The sequence below is a fragment of the Copadichromis virginalis genome, linkage group LG17 (assembly GCF_057382275.1).
Source record: "Copadichromis virginalis isolate Kocher_CV1m ecotype Utaka linkage group LG17, C_Virginalis_male_GT1.1, whole genome shotgun sequence".
Taxonomy (NCBI): Eukaryota; Metazoa; Chordata; class Actinopteri; order Cichliformes; family Cichlidae; genus Copadichromis; species Copadichromis virginalis.
In genome coordinates this window covers 23,325,860-23,346,426 of record NC_140634.1, presented here as the reverse complement: position 1 = coordinate 23,346,426, position 20,567 = coordinate 23,325,860, and the positions used below count along the sequence as shown (strand labels likewise).

The following is a 20,567-nucleotide window of genomic DNA, read 5'->3' as shown; positions in this document are numbered from 1 at the left end:
TGTGGAAAGATTTTTTTTTTTTAGTGTTTCTTTTTTGCGTCACAGATCAAAACAGAATATTTTGTGTTGTTCTGGGAGAGGAGAATATTGTTACCCACACATGATGGTTAAATACTCTTCCATGAACATTTTACAGATAATAGAGCACAGACTCACATGTTTCTTTCTTAAATATACCCATTAGTATAAAGTCAGCCCCTCGGGCTTTGAGTGAGCAACAGTTCAGTGTTAACACCTTAAACGCCCCTCATACAACTATGACTTGTAAAATCACTTGTATTATTGAGCTCTGAATTAAATCAGAAAATCCAATAAAACACTGAACTGAGAAAGATAAGAGAAATATTATACTGTGTAAAATATTTCTGCTCAACAAATTATGCTGTTTTTGTTTTGTGGAAGGGTCTTTTTTCCTTATATCTTTTATTGTCAGAATATGTGTGCTTCAGTCATGTCACAAGAATATTTGCACAACGATTTGTACGACTATAAACACGAAATACAAAATAAAAGCGGTTTGCACATTGCTTTGAAGCTAACCGGGGGATGCTAGCAGAGGTTTTTTGCTCAGAAGGCAAAAGGTTTGAGGATCACTGATCTGTATTAAGTAAAATTGTGGCATAATTGTTGGATGAAGATGTTTTCACACTTCGGTGCTTCAGTAATGGTAGCATTTCTATCCTAACAGAGCCAACGTTGTCATTACATGAGCTGTTGAACTTTAGAGAGCTTTTGACAGTTTAGGAGTCCATCATTAAAAGCCTAAAAATAGCCGGCAGAGCTTACACGTAAACCCCCCAACCAAGGGCAAATGCTCTGAGCAGCTCGGCTGCAGCAGATACACTGCTGTACTGTTACGTGCCCACACACTCTCAATAATGCATTGTTTCTCTCTCCTTGGCTCTCTCCGCCTCCACCTACTCTGCATGTTTGTGGGTGTTTCTGTCTGTCAGGTATGAGCGGTTGGAGGACCAGCTGAATGACCTGACGGAGCTGCACCAGCACGAGACCAGCAATCTGAAGCAGGAGCTGGCCAGCATCGAGGAGAAGGTGGCCTACCAGGCCTATGAGAGGGCCAGGGACATACAGGTGACTTATGTTTGGGCATAAGCCCCCACCACTGCCACAGCACACGGCTGATTAAGATTAGAGTTTAGGATTAACCCTTTAAGTAACCAATGTCTTACTCAAATTGTAAGTTTAATTGAAAGGCCTAATGTATTATTGCCTTATTTACAGTGTTCAGTTTAGACGAGTTTGACCCCTTAGTGGGAAAGGTCACTGCGTAGTGTACCTTCATCATTTGAGGCTATCCTGGTAAAAGTGGTCTCTGCCAGGATGACGACAGGCCTATCCACACGGCATGCTCACTGTGGTTAATGGGTTTGCTACAAGAACGCTTAAAGGAGAGAGAAGCCCCCTCCATTCATATCACTGGAAGATTAGCATTTTGGAGAAATAATTAATCTGAATCTTTTCCTTTCACTTCGGGGAGGTTTTAATTACAAATTTCTGAGCGTCCAAATGATTAATTGATGACATGTCTCTCATGACATGTCACACTGAAGCCACAGCAGTCCCTCCATTGCTTCCTATTTCTAATCGGACGTTCTTGCGCTTGTTTCTAATGCAGCTGAAGTTCATACACGATCCAGTTTTGCTGCCCTTTCGCTGTGACTCACTGCTCTCCAGAGTTTCCCTGATCTCTAACCATTTTTCTGTGTGTGTGTGTGTGTGTGTGTGTGTGTGTGTGTGTGTGTGTGTGTGTGGTAGGAGGTGCTGGAGTCGTGCCAGACTCGCGTGTCGAAGCTCGAGCTCCAGCAGCAGCAGCAGCAGCAAACCATCCAGCTGGAAAACACGGACGCCAAAGTGCTGCTGGGCAAGTGCATCAACATCATGCTGGCCATCGTCACCGTCATCCTGGTGTGCGTGTCCACTGCGGCCAAGTTCACCGCCCCGCTGCTGCGCAGTCGCCTCCACTTGGCGCTCACCTGCGTGGGCGTGTCCCTGCTAGCGCTGCTGTGGAAGAACTGGGAACATTTGCAGTGCGCTTTGGAACGATTGCTCCTCCCGCACTGAGACCGGTGTGGGGAGGAAATCAACATGTAGCCTTACATGAGCCGATGATTCTGGGCTCCACGGTGACTCGGTTTAAGGCTCTGAGCCTCACCAAGAACACGTAAACGGACATAAACGCTCAAGACCTGAACCGGAACTCTCTGAAGGTGCACACATGAAAACGTGGCTGCTCTGCTGCAGATCTGCAGGGCCAACAAAAGATAAATCGGCTCAGCTGCTTTCATCTGGTCACCAGGAGACTCTGGTGGCACCGGCATCACACACACACTGAAGTCTAAATATAAATGAGGGGGATTACATCAGGGCATGGAATAACACGTTATTTTTTTTCCTGTCCTTTAAAGGGATGCGTTTCTGTTAGAGCACCACCTCCACACAAACTGTCAGTTATGAGTCCAGTGGACCTGATTTGAATGTGCACACCAAGCTCGCTGTGACAAACACAAACACACATCCACCTGAAGGTTCATTCGCACCGCGCCTCTCTCTCGCTGCTGTTCTGTATTTATGTGAGGTTTTTTTAAATTCAGCATCTTCTTCAAAGCGACAGTTTGAAGTCTGGGATTGCACATTGTTTTAAGCTGTTTTCTATCAGTGTGTAAATTTGTGTATTCGTGTGCGTTGTGCACTTACTCGTGTGTCTCTGTACTGTGTTTCTTCAAGGAACAGTTAAACATTTTGGAAAATAGGTTCAAGTCTGGATGGTAGATGTGCAGCTAGAGCCGGGAGAGATCATTAATGGACGTGCTGTGAAAGAAATCTGCTGTAAGAAAATAAAACCTTTAAGCTACAGCTGCAGTGAAAAGTGATGCCCAAACCTGCTTTTATCGCCCTCCTTCATTTTTATTGCCCAAATCTGACCTCACAGTAACTAAATGATTATAAATTTGAAAAAATACTCCTAATTATGCGTTAATTTAATGAATTAGCTTCATGATTCTGCTCACCTCAACTGCTTGATTTTTTTTTCCCTGATCCATAATTATTATTGTTCAGTCTTCTGGTGTATCTTTGAATCCTCACAATAATCCTTATGTATCTCAAAGTTGATCCTCGATGCGGCCCCTTGGTCACGGTGCTTTGAGAACACAGCAGCCGCTGCTCAGAAAACGACTTCATGCAGTTATTTTAAAGCCCTTCTTTAAACCTACCAGGAGACTTTTGTCCAAAATGAGCTTAAAATGTTCACATTCCTGCAAGTTATGTTTTTATTGGTGTTTTGGTCCAGAGCTCCGACCCTCCCAATCAGCGTTTCCTGCCAGAGCGCTGAACGGATTTCCTCACAGTTCTTGTTACAAATGCAGTAAAACGAGAAAAATTGTTTAAAATGTGCACACAGCTTCATCTTTACCAAGATAATGATCAGATACACCGTCATTTACTGGGCAACAAAACGATGGCCTCTCTAACTCTTTCCCCATTAAGATGACATTCAACGATCTCCACATTTCCTGTAATGACAAGTTTTGACACATCTGTAATCAATAAAGAGGCTGTTAGACAATACGTTCCTGTACAGCCAGAGACCACTTCATTAACTTCTAATAGATACACAGTCATTTTAGTCTGAAGTAGCCTGAAATATGACAGAAACTCCTCAGTTCAGGTAAAAGAATCAAGAGTTACTCCTAACAGGCTCCCAGATGGAAACGGTTAAAGCTGGGGGCGGGACATAGAGATAGACAGCGTCTCTGCATTGCTTCATTCTGTCTGAAACAAGCCGGTTTACCTCCCTGCTGGTTACCGCCAAGTTTCTTTTACCTGTTTGTCGCACTCACCTGCTGGTCACCACGTCTGATGTGATTAATGTGTTCAAAAACACCAGGGACTGGTTACTTGTCTTATAGTTGGCCAACATCTCCGTCCTCTGGCTCTAACTTCACACTGAATAGACCAAAACAAAAAAACAAAAAAAAGTGACTATTTCCCAAAATGTCAGGCTGCCTGTTTTGAAGTGAAAGCTGCTTAACTGCCTCATCTCTTGTTAATTTGGTGTTTTGTGGTTATTTTGTTATGATGTTTGTGTTTTCAGGTAACTGTTGCTTCTGAAAGCTTTTTAAAGCCTCTAACAGTGAGAAGGGAAACCTTGTACTAACATCAAGAGATAGCTGAGAAGCAGAGCCTGTTTTCTCACACGACACATGTAGAGAGAACACTAACGCGTGATGCAGTTTGGTGCACGTGGAGGGAAATAAGGTGAAATTATGCCGATTTGAAATTGTTTAAAGTTGACAGGTGATCACATGCAGGCTTCACTTTTTAAGTCCTGGATCATTAGATGGCCTTTTCTGGAGAGGTGATCAGAACAAATTACAATGTGTGTGTGTGTGTATGTGTGTGTGAAGCCTTTGATGCTGTGCTGCGTTCATGTCCAGGGGGAAAAAAAACATGGCAGCATTCAGACGCTCTGTTCTGATATTTAGAAGATTTGAGAGGCTGAAGATTTTTCTCTTTTTACTTGAAATAAGCGTCTGTTCAAACATTAAAGCAGCATGTTTCCCAGCAGCGATAGCCGCTTTCCCACACGTGACATGAATGCAGCATCGCAGACTGGACAGAGGGAAGTGAAAAATGTAGCTCCCCGACCCCATTTCACTGTGATGAAGATGATGACGAGGGGGTTAAAAAATAGGACTGATGCCTTTTCAGTGCAGCCTGTTTTTTCTTCTTCTGTGTGTCCTTCTGTTTTTCTCTATTCTAAGAAGAAAAAAAAAAGCCAAATATGGAGGTTTTTATGAAACCTAAGCTCATCTTTGATGTTTTTTGCAAACCGATTCAAACACTATCTCTGTTAGGAGAGACGTGTACCTCCTCTCCAAAGCTCTGAGTTCATGGTGTGTGTGCGTTTTCTTTGTCTTTTTCTTTTCTTATTTCTGTGCATTAGTTTCTGGTTATGGGTTTTCTATAACTGTATTATTACGGTATTATATTTTCAGATGATAAAATAAATCATTGTTTTTCTATCAAGGTGCCTTTTTTTTAAAATAAAAAAAAAATCTGAGCTTCTTATTGATTATGGAAGATGTAATCCAACTGTGAAGATCATACTGCTCTGCAAGCTTCCTAAGGAATACATGTATAAACCAGGGTGTAAATCACTTCAACTTAAAGCAGCTGGATAAGCTTTTAGAAACGACATTGATTTAACTGCATTCAATTTCACTGCTGTCTTCAGTTTAAATTCATGGATGCTTAAAAATCCATTAGAATCTTCTGCAAAACTCAAGTGCAGGCAAACAAAGGGAAGTAATTTAGGATTTGCAGGCACAGATGGATCTTAAATTGAACGCCAGGTGTCCTTTATTGCTTTTCATTAAGACAGACATTTTCATTCTGTTGTCTCAGAGACAAACGTCAAATCAAAGCAGCAGCAGCCCCACCCGGGATTTACAGTTATCATTAGCTGCACAGCGCCAGAATTTCCAGTTTTCTGGTTTTGCTGACCTCTGGCGATGATGTTTTGTGAAGTGTTTTCCCCTTACAAAGGCTTACAAAGGGTTCATACTGTATAGATGTGTATAGTGAAAACATCAATGGTTTGTGGCTTTAAATAGAGATATAGTGACAACTAGCGGCCAAACAGGAGCACTGCCTCCAAATATCTCTAATTAGTTTTATTACATATATCTGCTTCAAATATTTTTTTAATTATATACGGCAACTATACTAAAATAATTAGAAATTTACTATTCAGTTAGATAGTACCCTGCCTTTCTTACTGCTGGAACCATGAATTCTGATAAATACGCAAAAAACTAAGGAAGGGACATAATTCTTTTTCATAGCACTTTATTTGCACTGTTCCAGTGATGGATGCTCATAATAAGCAGGTCTGATAATGAAGTCGGTGTATACATCAGTAATCCCTGTGAACCAGCAGCTCAGGCTTCAGACTGCTTCAAATGTCTGGTGTCAGTTTTTTTCTTGGCTCTGCATGATGTGAAATAAAGTGGATATTCCTAATATGGTCATATTTGGCATATATCCCCAACCACTTTTAAACAATCTGTTTAACAGCCAATCAGAGGAAAGTTTGCTTAAACGGTACTAAGGGAGCTTGTTTTGGACAGAGGATGAAGTGTTGGGCTGCAATAAACATAAATAAGGATTATTTAGAATCATGCAAAGCTGCTCTAGTGGAATACAAACAAAATGTGCAGCTGGTTAGGTCTGGCTAAATAATTGCACACATTTTTATAATACTAGCGATGTAGGTTCACAGGTGATTTGTAATAGATAACAGCTACATTATTAGTACATAAAGTTACTGCATCTATTTACAAATCTAGCTACACTGTATTCCCAATAGAGTAAATTACCTTTTTTACCCAACAAAAACAGACTATGAGTGTTTACTAACCGAGTGCTGAAGACATGAAAAGGACTTCAATTCAAGCTACGAAAATTAAAGATTACAATGTGCAAATTTATGATTTTCAAATCCTAGTATTTCTCTTAAATTTATTTTCAGAAATTCTGACATTAAAGTTGAGTTCACCTGTCCTGGGTGAAAAAAAAAACAAAACAAAAACAAAAAAACACCTGTTGCTGCGTTCATCCGCAGCAGCAGGTGGCGATAGTGAGCGCTGTTGCTGCTGTTTTGGCGCAAAGCGGAAGCTGTCATAACTGTCCCCCTCATGAAAATGAAAAGTTCAGCGCTGTTATGTGGGTTTAGCAAAGGCACCTTATTATTTACTGTCTGAAAAAAAAAAAAAAAAAAACTCCCGTGGTTGATTTATGCGAAATATCTGACGTTAACTGAACGTGTCAGCGCTGGTTAGCGGTAGCTGCTTCAGCCATTAATGTGTTGAGGCTAGCCGGAGCAGCAGCAGACCTGGTTTAGCCTTCAATTTATGTTGTTTTCAAATGATCTGAGCAACTTTTGGACTAACCTCAGCTTTAAATGGACGAACACAAGGAGAACATTCACGGCCAGGAGGACAATGTGAAGACGTCCAGCGTGAAGGACCAGGAGAAGGTTGGTGAGCTAGCAGAATCACTGCTCCGTGTAAACGCTGTTTGCGTTGAAGTAAACTGGCTGGTGCGTTCATTGACACCAAAGACAGGCTGGTGAGAGATATGTCCCGTTGGGTTCTTTGGTGCCGACTTGATGAAAATGACTAGAAACCGCGTTACTTTTAGTTACTCTTGTATTGGAGTAATTAATACTAAAATATTTGAAGTAGACGGGAGCTACATCACAGTGTTTTGTTAATGTGAGCCCTGCAAATCGACCCCGATTCTCTTTTGCTCTGTGTACTTCATCTTGTCGTGTTGTATTTTAATTGACTGAGCTATTCTTTTTTTAAGCTAAAGAGATCGCTATTCTCGGGTTAGACCCCGTTTTCCTTCAGTGTTACTTCTTAAAGGCACATAATCAACAAGAAGTTTGCTCCAAGTTATCAGGATAGCATCGCACAGTGGGTGCTCATCCATGATGCGACTGTTGGATTGAGATCTGGTGACTGTGCAGGCCATGTGAGGTCAGAGAACTCACTGTCATGGTCAAGGAACTAGTTTCCTGTTAGAGGACAGCAGAGGCACCCAGTGTGGTCGTCTCCTGCTTCTAGGTTTGAGATGCTCTTCTGTACACTTGACCTTCCTACTCTTCTGCATGGTTGCATTAAGTTTGAACAGTCTGCCTATTTTCCTTTTACCTCCTAGAGATGGTTTTGTGGGAAAATCCCAGTAGATAGGTCTCAGTATTTCAGAAACTGCTATCTACTTTCTTTTGCAGATAATCTTATCTGATGTGTTGTTGGACTTCACTCTAAAATGATCTGTTCCTCCAAACAAACCATTGATCCATGCTCTCTGTGTTTTTGATGGCCAAATTTGTAGAGTTACATCATTTTCTGACACATAACGACCCACACGTCTCCTCCTCAGGAGAAGCCTAGCAGCAGGCTGTGTCCTGCGGGAGAATCTGCTCCTCAGGTGTCCCCGTCTCAGTCGAAGGGTGACTTCAGCCATCCGGTGTACAAAGAGATTGCTTTGGCCAACGGCCACATCAACCGCATGACGAAGGAGGAGCTTCGGATCAAGTTAGCGGAGTTAAAGCTCGACACACGGTGAGTTTTTAATAAATGTTTGAGGACCAAACACTCGTGCTTGTCCCTTAGAAGTGTTCTACCAAACAGTTTTTCTCTTGGTGTGTGCAGAGGAGTGAAGGATGTGATGAAGAAGAGATTGAAGAGCCACTATAAGAAACAGAAGCTGATGCAGACGGCGGCAGAGGGAGGCCCCACCGACACGTACTACGACTACATCTGTGTGGTGGACTTTGAAGCCACATGTGAAGAGGACAATCCTTCAGACTTCCTCCACGAAATCATTGAGTTCCCTATGGTTCTCATCAACACGCACACCTTGGAGATTTTAAGTCACAATCTTTACTAACATCAGGAGTTGTCTTTTGTTGTTGTTGTTTCTGTTGTTGTTAATAATGATGTTCCTCTAATGTTCTGCACAGGTGGACACCTTTCAGGAGTACGTGAAGCCTGAGCTTAACCCACAGCTCTCAGACTTCTGTGTGAAGCTGACGGGAATAACGCAGGTCGGTTGAGTTCACGTCACTATCACATTACACGTGTGGGTCATTTACTCATTTTTCTGTGTTGTGTTGGTAGAAAATGGTCGAAGAAGCAGACCCGTTCCCAGTAGTCCTGCAGCGAGTTGTGTCGTGGCTTCAGAAAAGGGAACTCGGGACAAAATACAAATACGCCATCCTGACTGACGGGTGGGTTTCACGTCAAAGCTTCTGCAGGATGTTTACTTTCTTCTCCTCACTTGGTTTACAGCGCCGTTTCTTTAACATCGTCCACAGGTCGTGGGATATGAGCAAGTTCCTCAACATCCAGTGTCGGGTCAGCCGAATCAAATATCCTCCGTTTGCAAAGAAGTGGATAAACATAAGAAAGTCATACGGAAACTTCTACAAGGTACATTTTACGGCTTTGTACAGACACGCTTACATGTTTTAGATTTTTAAAACTAATTTTAATATTAGTCAAAGATGATTTCATTTATTTAGGGGAAAAAGTTATCCCAAGCTACCTGGCTCTGTGTGGAAGAAAGAAAAAAAAAGTAACTGCACCCTTATTTCATTAATCACACCCAGCTCTGATTACTGCAAGACCTGTGGAATCAAGAAATCACAAATAGAACCTGTCTGGCAAAGTGAAGCAGGCTAAAATATCTCAAATAGCAACACATCAAAGCCCAAAGAAGAAAAAAAAAAGCAAAAGGGAACAAATACTTTTTCACAGTACTGTATTCTTACTGTTCCAGCTCATTTCAGTCATTAAACCCTCTGCATGCCTTCCTATGTCCCGTCCATGAACCTCCTCACAGATTTGGCTATTTCTCACATGTCCTAATGTCTTCTATGATAAAAGGTCTCCACTGCTAACCAGCCATATTTTCTTCTTCTTCCTCCAGGTCCCGCGTACTCAGACGAAGCTGAGCACCATGCTGGAGAAACTCGGCCTGACGTACGAAGGTCGTCCTCACTCCGGGCTCGACGACTCACGCAACATAGCGAGGATAGCTGTCCGCATGCTGCAGGATGGCTGCCAGCTGCGCGTCAACGAGCGCATGCACGGCGGTCAGCTGCTCTCGGTTCCCAGCTCGGCGCCTGTGGAAGGAGCTCCGCCTCCACACAACCCCCGCAGCAGGGACTAGAACCATGACCACTGAAAATACTTATACTGGAGCTCAAAGTCTCCTTTTACACCAGATCTTTAAAAGTGGATCATTCCTTCATTTTCTGGGTGGAAAAGTCTGCCTCGCCACGCCTTACCGCGCTGCTGTTTCTCAACAGTATCACAGAAATATCTTTCAGTTGTCTTGTGGTGGGGAGAATTCAGTTTTTACCCTTGACAGCATAATAAAGCCTAATCTGCAGCTTCACATGAACACACATATCTACAATTTAAACTACTGTGCTAATAAAACACATAAATGCTGCTGTGCTGTTTAAGGTGCTGCACGATGACACTGCTCACCGCTTTCCTCGCAGAGAGTCGAAGAGTCGGTCCTGTGGACTCGGACAGCTCCATAAATGGACCTCTTAAAGAAAGCTGTAATTAAGGCGTTCAGCCTGTGTTGTACTGTCGTCACGTGTACAGATGTCTTGATTTAATGTTTGTTTCATAAATGAGGATTTGTTTCAACTGAAATGTCTGCAGATCTGATAAGTAATGCAAATTAAATGTCTCTTTTTGTTTGCAGTTTTTCATCTTCTTCACTCTGTGTGATGCATGCTTTAGATTCAGCAAATTTTGAAGGGACAAGAGAGGCAGTCGAGTCACTTTAGAAGCTTGGCACAGGTGCCTTACAGCAGGCAAGCGTTGACAGGCTAAACCTGCTCTCAGGGCATCAGGGGCGGTATTCTATGGCAAATATTAATCAGGCTCCACAGTGCTGGGCAGCAAGCGCGGGGCCCACTAGAGGGCGTCACACCTTTATGACACCAGCATGAAGCCTGTTTCCGACTCGCTGATCAGACTTTCACACCACTGTCCTGCTGGAGGTCATTTTGTAGCTCTGGCTCTGCTCATCCTGTTCCTCTTTGCACAAAGGAGCAGATAGCGGGCTTGCTGATAGGTTCGGGGCTTTCTGCGGCCTCTTGGAAGGCTGTAGAGTAACTCTAGAGTGCATGCATATCTCCTGGAATTTCCTTCCTGCTCTTAAGACTGTGCTGCGAGATACAGCAAACCTTCTGACATCTGAACATATATATGGACTACCTGTGTGACCTCTGTAGGGTCCTGGTATCACCTCATGCTTCCAGTAGTGACACTTTGGAAACCTGGGTGTAAACTAAACACAGTGTTGTTTTAATCTAACACTTATGTGTATGTTTGCAGACCCAACTGTCTGTACTATGATCATCAAAAGAAGTGCAGACACAGCTTTCCCTCAAGGTTTCTTTGTAATTCAGCTGCTTCTATCATCAAGTCTTCCAGGCTTTGTGGCTGTGCAGCCCATTTCTCTGGTCTTTATTTATTTATAATAGGGAAAAAAGTGTTGTTGTTTTTTTACCAGAACACAAAAGATTAAACAAGACCAGCTGACATGTGTTTTTCTTGTAGTCGGGTTTATTATTGGCTGGTTGTTAAGGCACCATGTCCAAGTGATATCTTTGGATTATTAAGTACATGTGAAATGTTAATCCTTTTAATATAGATATTTAGTTACAATTAAACACAGATTGTAGTAACGTATGCAGGTATATTGGCTTCGAGGTCATGATGGCTTCTTTCCTTCTGGACTCCTTACTTTAATACTCTAACGGTCTTTGGCAGCTTTAAAGCTTTTTTTCTGTCGTTGAAACATTTTTTGGCAACGTCAAATATATTAGTGTTTTTATTTAACAGCCGTAAAAGGAGCAGGCATGTAGGAGCAGTACGTCAGACACTTTGGCACTGTCAATAAAGTCAAAGGCGGCGATGGTTTCATCACAAACAGGTGCTGTACAGCGCTACTTTGCGGCTCATCTCCTCCAGCATGTTGCGGGCGGCTTGCTCCAGCTCGGCCAGCTCTTTAGCTTTGGCCTCCAGGATGCGCTGGTTGTCCACGTAGGAGACCTCTAACTCTGAAAACGCCACACAAAAACAAAACTGTCTTTTTTAACAGTTTAAATTTCTTGCACAAGTGGAATATTTTTTTCTTAATTTTTATATATCTGATCATACTTCAGAAACTGACTGGTTCGTAGCAGATTATTTCATGTGCTTCTGTGTATTTTTTTAACGGGAGAGGATCCAATAATGTAAAAAGAAACAGATCTAAACAAACAGGAAGAGAGCAAACTCCCTTCTTGTTTGTTAGAAATGCATTCGTTTAAAAGAACAGAAGACAAAACTACAGAGTTATTATACATTTATCTGAACAGTGTTCACCTTTGAGTCTCTCCAGCTTTCTGCTGCTCTGATTGAGCAGCTCTATGGCCTCCTGCTGCAGTTCGTCTGCCCTCCTCTTCGCCTGCTGCACCGACTCCCCTTTAACCTCCACCTGGTCCTCCACCTCAGCGAATTTATCCTTCAGCCTCTCATTGAACTCCTGCACACACAAAAAAAACGCACTGCAGCAGGAGTGGATTCACATGCAAACCAACACGGATGCGCGCGTTTGTGAGACCTGCTCTGCTTCGTCGGCGTCCTCTTTGGCCTGCTGCGTCGTCTGCTCAGTCGACACCATTATCTCCTCCATCTCCAGGTTGTTCTGCCTCAGCAGGCCGACCTCCCTCTCCAGCTGCAGCAGGCGGCCCGTGGTGTTACTGAGCTTCAGCTCCGACTTGGCCGTCTCCGACTCCACCTGACGCACAAATGCACAGATTTATCTTGTCTTTTCTTTTTCACTTCTTCTTTTTAACTGTTCAGGGTTTGCCTCATACTCTTTCTGCTAATCCCACCATCATTAATTTCACCTGCATCTCATCCCTATTAAGCCAGAGTTTCTCCTGTGTGTTCACATGAAAGGAGCGGCGCTGGCAGCTTCTGACCAACCACAGCTAAAAAAACAGGCTAAAGTTTAGCCTGTTCAATGCCAGGAAGGAAACCCAACTATAGCATAAGATATAAGGTCACAGAACTCATATAGAATAATAAGTTATCTTTAAACATCTATATTTATTACTGATGATCATCGGGGAAAGCTAAAGACTTCAGATGCTATTAAAAATCTTTGGACCCTCCTGTGATCCACAGATCTGAGGGATGGCTATTTTCCAGAGATTTGATTGGTAAGTAGCTGGTGACTTGTTGATCCAAACTGGGTTATTTTAGTTGTAAATATTTTTTCTGAATCCAGTTCAGTTTCAGGAAGTTTTTGGAGCTCATTCAATCTTTCAAGTTTAGTTTAATTTTAGTTAAACTTGAATACCTTTTGTATCTTTATAATTTATTTTGTGGGTGGCGTTGTCAGGCATTAGTAAGTCAGTTTCCTTTACGTACATTCAACTTTTGTTTGCTATATTATTTTTATTTTTTCAAAGTTTCTAATTTAATTTGTTATTTTTTTATGTTTCTTTTTAATAGCTTAGACTAAAAATGCTTTTTAAAATAAAAATATTACGTCCGAACACCCGACAGCAATAAAACATTTTTATATCACTGTGATTAAACTAAATCAAAGCTGAGCGTTTCCTGACTGAAATATTGTTTTTAAAGTCAGTTGTTACTGAAAACAAGGCAGACCGTTCTAAAACGGCAACAACGTACGACTCCATCTCTTGAACTTTGTGCTGTTTTTGTCATCCCGAAACAGTAAACGGAGTCACTGAATCAAACCGCATCATCACTGAGGTCAGCCGTACAGCGTTCAGCAGGTCCATGGTGCCCTTGGTGTTGTTCTGGGCCAACTCAATGGCGTCCATGGCGATGCTCTGAGCGCGGTCGGTCTCGTCCAGGGCAGCCTTAACTACTTCTGCGGTGTCCTTCATGTTAGACACTTTCTCGCTGACAGACAGGGAGAAAGAAAGATGGGTTTATTTACACATTTCTGTCAGAGGCAGCCAATCAGAAGAATGTCAGTTCAAAGGGGGAGGAGCTAAAACAGCTTGTTTTTCACATTTTAAATTTGCAGTTGGCTGCTCGCTGACCGCTTCACTGACTGACCTCCTGTGTTTGAGCTCAAACTGGTAACAAGGATTTAGATTTTGACCAATCACCTGCCTCTGATGTCCTGCATTTGGCTCGTAGTCCAAGAAAATGTTTACAACAATTACAGAAGAAAGCAAAAATATTGCCACCTGTAAGACTGCAAAAAAGATTTTTTCATGTTGAATTTTTTTATCCCGTTCCTCCTGTTTTCCATCCTGTCAGTCGTCACGTGTTACCTTGCAGCCTTAGCCTCCTTCAGCAGCGACTCGGCCGCCATGACATCCTCCGCGCTCTGACTGAGGATCGTCTCCACACTGGTCAGAGTGGTGACCTTCTCCCTGATCTCGTCCGTCAGCTCCTGAAGCTTCTTGGCCGACGTCGGCATCTCCAGAGCCAAAACCTCGTTTGCCAAGGCCTCGATAACGGACGCGTCTGCTTTCTCATCTGGATAAACGCAGACCAAACATAAATGAACCGTTTTATTTTAAGAAACGTGCATAAATTTTTACACATTGTGAAGACTAGACGTGTACAGGAAAAACTCACTCATGAGAAGATCTCGAATCTCCCTGATGAGGTTGCGGAGCTGCTCGTTGCTCTGCTCCACTCTCTCTTTGCTCTGGTTGGATTTGATCAGCACCTCCAGAGCGTTCGCTTTGGCTTCGTTTGCTCGGATGTTCGCTTCCCACACCTGAGCAGAGTGTCCACACAGGTCCAGGTTACCTGTCTCACATCCACCTGCAGGTGTTCCACATTATAACACGACGACCATGTTCACTTACCATCCTGGAGAGCTCGTCTACCTCCTGCATAGCTTCTAGGATCGCCTGTTCCAGCTCATTGGCTGAATTGAGAGACGTCTGAGCGGTTGTGACAGCGCCTCCACACTCTTCTCCTCCACAGCGAGGCGCTCCATCCTCGTTGGTGCAGCCCAACCCGCCACAGGTGGAGCAGCCATCATCACCTTCAGAGGCTCCACCACAAATCTTCAGAGAAAGACAGAATTACCAACAAAGGTGAACGTGTGATAGACAGATGCGATCTTCCCGTGTTCTCACCTTTTCATTTAGTGAAGACAGGCTAAATTTATCGAGCTCTTTGGACAGCTTGTCCAGCTTCTGCATGTTTCTCTGTTGTTTTCGGTCAAATTCCTTCTTCGTGCTGCTCAGTTTGTCCTCCGTGGCTTTCCGTACTGCAACTGACTGCTTGACTGTGTTGCCAGGGTCGCTCGTAGAAGCATTGGTGCGCTGCTCTGCCATCCTAGACTGCATGTGCGCAGCAGTAATAGTCTCCAGGGCACCTGGAAGCAGTAAAGTTAGGGAACAGTGAAACAGGGCTGGACGGAAATGTAGTACTGATGTACCGATTAAAACGTGCCGACTTTCTGTCTTGGCTAAGCTGTAAAGGTCTAAGAGTGAAGCTTTAGGCTGAAGCACTTGATTTCTCACCGTGTATGTTGGCGTTCTTGGCGTCGTCCACCTGCTGTCTCAGCCTCTGGACGCTCATCTCCAACTGGTTTGCCTCAACAGTCAGCACGTCTAAGTCTGCATCGGTGGCATTTGCATCACTCTGAAGAAGTTCCAAGGCTTCCTCGGTTGTGTTGAGCTTTCCATTGAGATAGGACATCACACCACTAAAAGCACAGTGAAACAATAAACACCAGTTGCTTGCTACAACCCCAAGTAAGCCTCTGTTTGGTGGTGTGCATACGTTATCTGATGCATCAGCTCCTGTATCTGCTCCAGCTTCACCGTGGCGGCGTTGCTCTCCAAGATGTCTCTGACAGCCTTGGAGTTTCTCTCGAGACTTCCAATCAACTCTTTGTACGGCGCCGTCACTCCGACAGTCTGCAGCTCGTTCACTTTGGCCTCCAGTCGGCGAGTTTGGTTGGTCAGCTCCTCGACCACGGTGTCCCAAGCCGCAAAGCACTTGTGGCAGGGTTTGCAGTCAGGGAACTCACCGTGGTAACCCCTAGCACACTCGTTGCACCGGGGGCCCGCCACGCCCTCCACACAGGTACACTGCCCTGTGGCACGATGACACTGCTCACTGGAGATCCCCCGGTGGTCGCAGTCACAAGCTAGAAACACACACAGGAAGGTGGAGACGCCAACTAAAAAAACGACTCCCAAGGGTGAAACAACCCAAATGTTTAATTAATAACAGTTTTTTGTTGTTTGTGTTTGTATATCAAGTTTTATATTCTGTATTTGTTGTAGTTTTAATGCAGTACTGAAGCAGATTTAATGCGATAGGGACTTAAATAAAGGTAAAAACATAGCAGTGTTTCTTTCTGCACTGTTCCTGCTGGTGTTAAAGGGCGAGAGGCAGGGCAGACTCAAATCATGTCACCAATCTGTTGCAGTTAACCAATGGCAGTTAACCTTACATAGAGAAACCGATGCAGACACGAGGAGGACGCAACCTTCCCAGGACCTTCTTGCTGAGTGTTTAGAACTAACCTTCAACTTTAAGTTTTATAATGTCAGAACAATAAAAACAGTAAAAACATGTAAGTTACGCGCAGCCCTCATAATCCAAAAAAAACATCTTCAAGTTTTTGTCTCCTTGGGAAGTAAGTCACTTAAAGTTTATTTAACCTCAAATGGTTTCAGTAAATAAACTTGGACATGAATATGACCTCGAAGGTCAGGTTTCGGTCGCTCCATGGGGGAAAAAAAAGGAATATCACGTGTCAGAAAGAAGGAAAAAACAGTCTGACAGATATTCCCCATCAGTGTTCCTGTACTTAGAACAGAGAACATATCAAATGTCTAAACTGAGACATTTGATTATTTCATGAAACATTTGATGGCAGTATGTCTCAGAGAAAAAGGGAGCAAAAAAAAATGCTTGAGGAGCATTTTTGCAACCAATTCACTTTAAAAAGAACTAGTGCTGTCAGCGTTAATCTCCTTAATCTTGCCGTGCAGCCCCACGCACGAGGCGATCCGCGCTAACTCGCTAACGGACATTTGCCGCGTTAATGCGGTTATGCCGTTACCATAATTTTAATGAGATTAACGCTGACAAAAAAGAACATCTTAGAGACAGACAGAGGTTCACCAATCTGCAAAAAAACTGTCTACAAATTGTCCGACAATTTTACAATAACATTCCTCAAGGTAAAATCATGACGACTTTGAATATCTTGTCATCTACAGTTTATGTCATAACAACATCAGAAGATTTAAAAAATCAGGAGAAATCTCTGTGCGCAAGAGACAAGACCAAAAATCACTGGATTGTGGTGTTCAGGCCCTCAGACAGCACTGCATTAAAAAACAGACATGATTCTGTCATTACTGAGATCACTGCATGAGCACAGTTCTCTGTGCCATGTATAAATCCAGCCTCTGTGATGCAAAGAAGAAGCCACATGTGCGCATGATCCAGAAACACCGCTGTCTTCTCTGAGTAAAAGTGGAAAGCTGAGGTCAGACGAACTGAAATTTTAAATTCTTTCTTGGAAAACATGGACCCCGCATCCTCTAGACTAAAGAGGAGAGGGATCATACAGCTTGATATCAATGCTCAGTTTGAAGTCTGGAATTTGTAATCAAGAAAAAAAAACTAAGAAGAAGACTGAGGACTGCTGAGCAGCTGGAATCCTCCCTCAGATGAGAACTGCTGGTTTGCTCAGTTCCCAGACGTTTGTGGACTGTTGTAAAAAGAAGAGGGGATGCTTTGAAATTGTACATTTTTTCAGTTTAAACATGTGGTATGTTTTTCAATATTCTACTGTGTATAAATGAGATTTTCTGGTTTTTATTTTTATTTTATGCAGTGAGCGTCCAAACCTTTTGGGGTTATATTTGTGTGATTTATGCAACAGAAGGTGAGGCTCTGGTTTAATGAGGTTGAATTGTTACATCTTTCTGCAGAAACACAGTCATGGATGAATGTAAATGGTGATTATTGGTTACTAATTGAGAAAAGCTACACTACTATTATATTAAAAAGACATTTTAACCGCTGACACTTGTAAATCTGAGGCGTTTTTTTTTATCTGCATACAACATATACATATAACACTCCTCACTGAGGAGGCCACAGTGTTCCTGTAAATTGGTGCATTATTTCATCATCTGTGCAGAAAGGAGGTGAAGTCCAGCTGCTTTCAAGGCTTAAAAGACCATCAGAGAATTCAATGGGAATATTTCATATTCCTGTTTCCTCTGTGTGTTTGTCCGTGGCGAAAATGGGAAGCCTGGGAATTCTGGAGAACATCTGTTTCTCATGAGAAGAGGTCATTCCCAGATCCAGCTGCCCCTGTTGCTCTCTCTTTCTCTGAGGGTGAGCCAGCTACTGTGGGACACTTTACTGCAGATCGACTCTTCAGCAGTTTGTTTCGCAGACAATAAAAATTTTCAGGATCCAAAAACAAAGCTGAGCGCCAACCCGGCTGACTGAGTGCTACCAACACGTAACTGCTGTCGGAGTAAGCTGAATCATCTGGAAACCATTTCAAAGCTATCGCTGCTGGTCTCCCACTGAGTCACAAGAATAACATCCTGTGAGAACATGAATACTAAGATCCAACCACAAGGACACATCAGGAAGTATTAGAATAGTGATGGTTTAGCTCCAACGTGCTGAAATAGAAGTGAGGGTATTGCTGGTGCTCAGCGTAAGACTGAAGGTCTGCAGTGTGAAGACAATACTGATAAAAATAAAAACAAGGCCACAGTGGCATGTCCTTCTTAACTCCTTCCCTATTCAGGGTCTCAGAGGGGCTGGAGCCTCATTAAGTTTCCCTTTCTGTGGCGCAGAAGGCAAAAAGGCTGCTAGAAAGTTATATAAGCTTGTGAGATGTTTAGAGCTACAAAAACTTCACAAAAGGCAAAGGAAAAATAAGCACCGTACCATCAGACCGTACGTACCACCTGGGGGCGGCAAAAACAAGCTGATATGATGAATTTCGGAGTAGTTTCTAGACTAGATGCTGCTTCAGGGTGCCGCTAACCTCCGAATATTTGTCTGCTTCACCATGAAATACTTCATTGTGTTCATCGGGTAGTTTTTTACTGCACTTGTGTCCCACACAGGTTTACTTGAAACAAACTCCAGAATCTTTGGAAGAATCTGTTTTTCACAGCTCAGTCTTGAGCTCAGTCTCAACACATTAAACCACTTTTAAAAAACGATTTCTTCCTGCTTGCTTTCACGACTAATTGAGCAGGGTAGCCTGCCGTTTATCTTACTCACTTTGTTTTTATTTGATCTTAACATATATTCATTGTTGATTTAGTGACTGTATATCATATATATATTTTGTATAATCCCTACAGAAACCGCTTTACTTTGGCTTCAATTTCAGGTAATCTTACTGTTCTTATTTTAACTGGTGAAGTCAGAGAGGAAAGACTGACATGGTTCGGACATGTGCAGAGTAGGGATAGTAGACATATTGGTGCTGCCAGGGAGGAGGAAATGAGCCTCAGAGGAGATTCATGAATGTGGTGAAGGTTGGTGTGACAGAAGGAGATGGTAGAAACAGGGTGAGATGGAGGAAGGTGATCCACCATGGTGACCTCTAAAGTAAGGAGGAGCAGAAACAGGAGGATAAAGCTTTTACTAGACCTTACTACAGCATTTGATAGTTGACCGTAGCATTTCCCTCAAGAGACTTAGGAATGAGGCTGACCAAAGCAGAAAGGCACTCAAATGGGTCTCATCCTACTTCTACTTCACCTGTAGAGTATTCAGAGTCACTGCGGTCAACTTTATTTCATCAGCTGATCTAATAAGATGTGGAGTCCCACAGGGCTCGGTTCTTGGACCTACTTGTTTAGTTTCCATCTGTTGTTAGTTGATATTATGCCTGTTAAATGTCTCGTTCAGGAAAAGCACATAAAAACAGAGCCTCTCCATTCTTCCCACGTTGCCATTAAAAACAAGAGGACTTCCAATTTCTTACAACTGATAAAATGTGTCTTTATTGTTCCTGATCATATTTCTAATAGTGCCGCTGTCCATCTTAAACAACTAAAAACCGACCACCAGCAAGCTACTCAACACCTGAGCATTACTTTGAACATGTCAGTGTCTACCAGCAGTCAAAAGACTTTTACACTGAATTTTAGTTAATACAGTCAAGTTTTTCTTTTAAAAAACGAGACATAGTTTCTACATTTTCCCTGTAAGTTACTGAAATATCCTTTTACATTTTACAATGGGCTCTTTACGTTTGTATAAAATTCTGAGTAAAGAAATATGTTGGTGGGTCAGACTCACTAAGTAACCGGGATTATTTTAGTAGTAATTAATTTCTCCTGTGCTCAGTTTGTCTCACCTGTTACCCTGTTAGTATTCTTGCTATATGCATCCACCCCCCTGTTTCCCACAGCCAGCTGCCAGATAGTCTTGTTCTCACTGACATGAAACTTTCCAGGCATATCCCAGAGTTCCTGATGGTTTCTTGTTTGCATTTTTCTGTCATATTTAAAGTAGTTCACCGAGTTCTTTCTTGTATACTCCCTAGCAGACTGGCTGACCTTCAAATGTTTGACTCTCTGGTCCTGCATTTGGGTGGTGGTGATATCTTACCATAACATTTGACCTCTGGATTCCCCCAGAAGAGCTCTTTGCACTCCCGGCACATCCGGCCACCAAAACCGGGCTTGCACATGCATTGTCCTGTAACCTGCAGGCAGCGCAAAAAACACAGCGATCAGGTCAGAGCGTTCAATAAACTTCAAAGCTCTTCTCTCCGATGCAGACACAATAAAGCTTTGAAGTTTGGCAGAATTTGTTCCTGCCTGGAAAGAAAATTCCTGTGTCATTCCACAGTGTATTCCGAGACTTCCTTCCTCCGATGGAATGAAGCCAGTAAACACAGAAAGCTGAAAGTTTCGTGTGAGTGAGTGTCATCAGTTCTTT

The 20,567-nt window shown here is 42.8% G+C and overlaps 3 protein-coding genes across 5 annotated transcripts in view; 2 read left to right on the top strand and 1 right to left on the bottom strand.

The window, feature by feature from the left end:
• The window catches only part of tmcc3 (transmembrane and coiled-coil domain family 3), a 112,449-nt gene extending 107,407 nt beyond the window's left edge, over positions 1 to 5,042 (top strand). For both annotated transcript variants that reach the window (XM_085436421.1, XM_085436422.1), the window contains exons 4-5: positions 954 to 1,089; positions 1,774 to 5,042. In XM_085436421.1, coding sequence (XP_085292547.1) covers positions 954 to 1,089; positions 1,774 to 2,079 — 442 coding nt within the window. In that variant the 3' untranslated portion in view covers positions 2,080 to 5,042. The remainder of the gene's footprint in view (positions 1 to 953; positions 1,090 to 1,773) is intronic.
• Positions 5,043 to 6,658: 1,616 nt separating this feature from the next.
• Positions 6,659 to 10,310, top strand: eri1 (exoribonuclease 1). Its single transcript, XM_085437844.1, has 7 exons — positions 6,659 to 7,057; positions 7,969 to 8,150; positions 8,241 to 8,457; positions 8,552 to 8,635; positions 8,709 to 8,818; positions 8,906 to 9,020; positions 9,520 to 10,310. Exons 1-7 carry the CDS (start codon positions 6,983 to 6,985, stop codon positions 9,760 to 9,762), a joined length of 1,026 nt encoding a protein of 341 aa, XP_085293970.1. The 5' UTR covers positions 6,659 to 6,982; the 3' UTR covers positions 9,763 to 10,310.
• Positions 10,311 to 11,142: 832 nt separating this feature from the next.
• Positions 11,143 to 20,567, bottom strand: part of lamb1b (laminin, beta 1b) — a 31,064-nt gene continuing 21,639 nt past the window's right edge. For both annotated transcript variants that reach the window (XM_085437842.1, XM_085437843.1), the window contains 11 exons: positions 20,235 to 20,331; positions 15,396 to 15,765; positions 15,134 to 15,318; positions 14,744 to 14,985; positions 14,468 to 14,671; positions 14,232 to 14,376; positions 13,922 to 14,129; positions 13,400 to 13,541; positions 12,223 to 12,399; positions 11,985 to 12,144; positions 11,143 to 11,677 (listed from right to left, as the gene is read on the bottom strand). In XM_085437842.1, the coding sequence (XP_085293968.1) occupies positions 11,541 to 11,677; positions 11,985 to 12,144; positions 12,223 to 12,399; positions 13,400 to 13,541; positions 13,922 to 14,129; positions 14,232 to 14,376; positions 14,468 to 14,671; positions 14,744 to 14,985; positions 15,134 to 15,318; positions 15,396 to 15,765; positions 20,235 to 20,331 (2,067 nt within the window). In that variant the 3' untranslated portion in view covers positions 11,143 to 11,540. The remainder of the gene's footprint in view (positions 11,678 to 11,984; positions 12,145 to 12,222; positions 12,400 to 13,399; positions 13,542 to 13,921; positions 14,130 to 14,231; positions 14,377 to 14,467; positions 14,672 to 14,743; positions 14,986 to 15,133; positions 15,319 to 15,395; positions 15,766 to 20,234; positions 20,332 to 20,567) is intronic.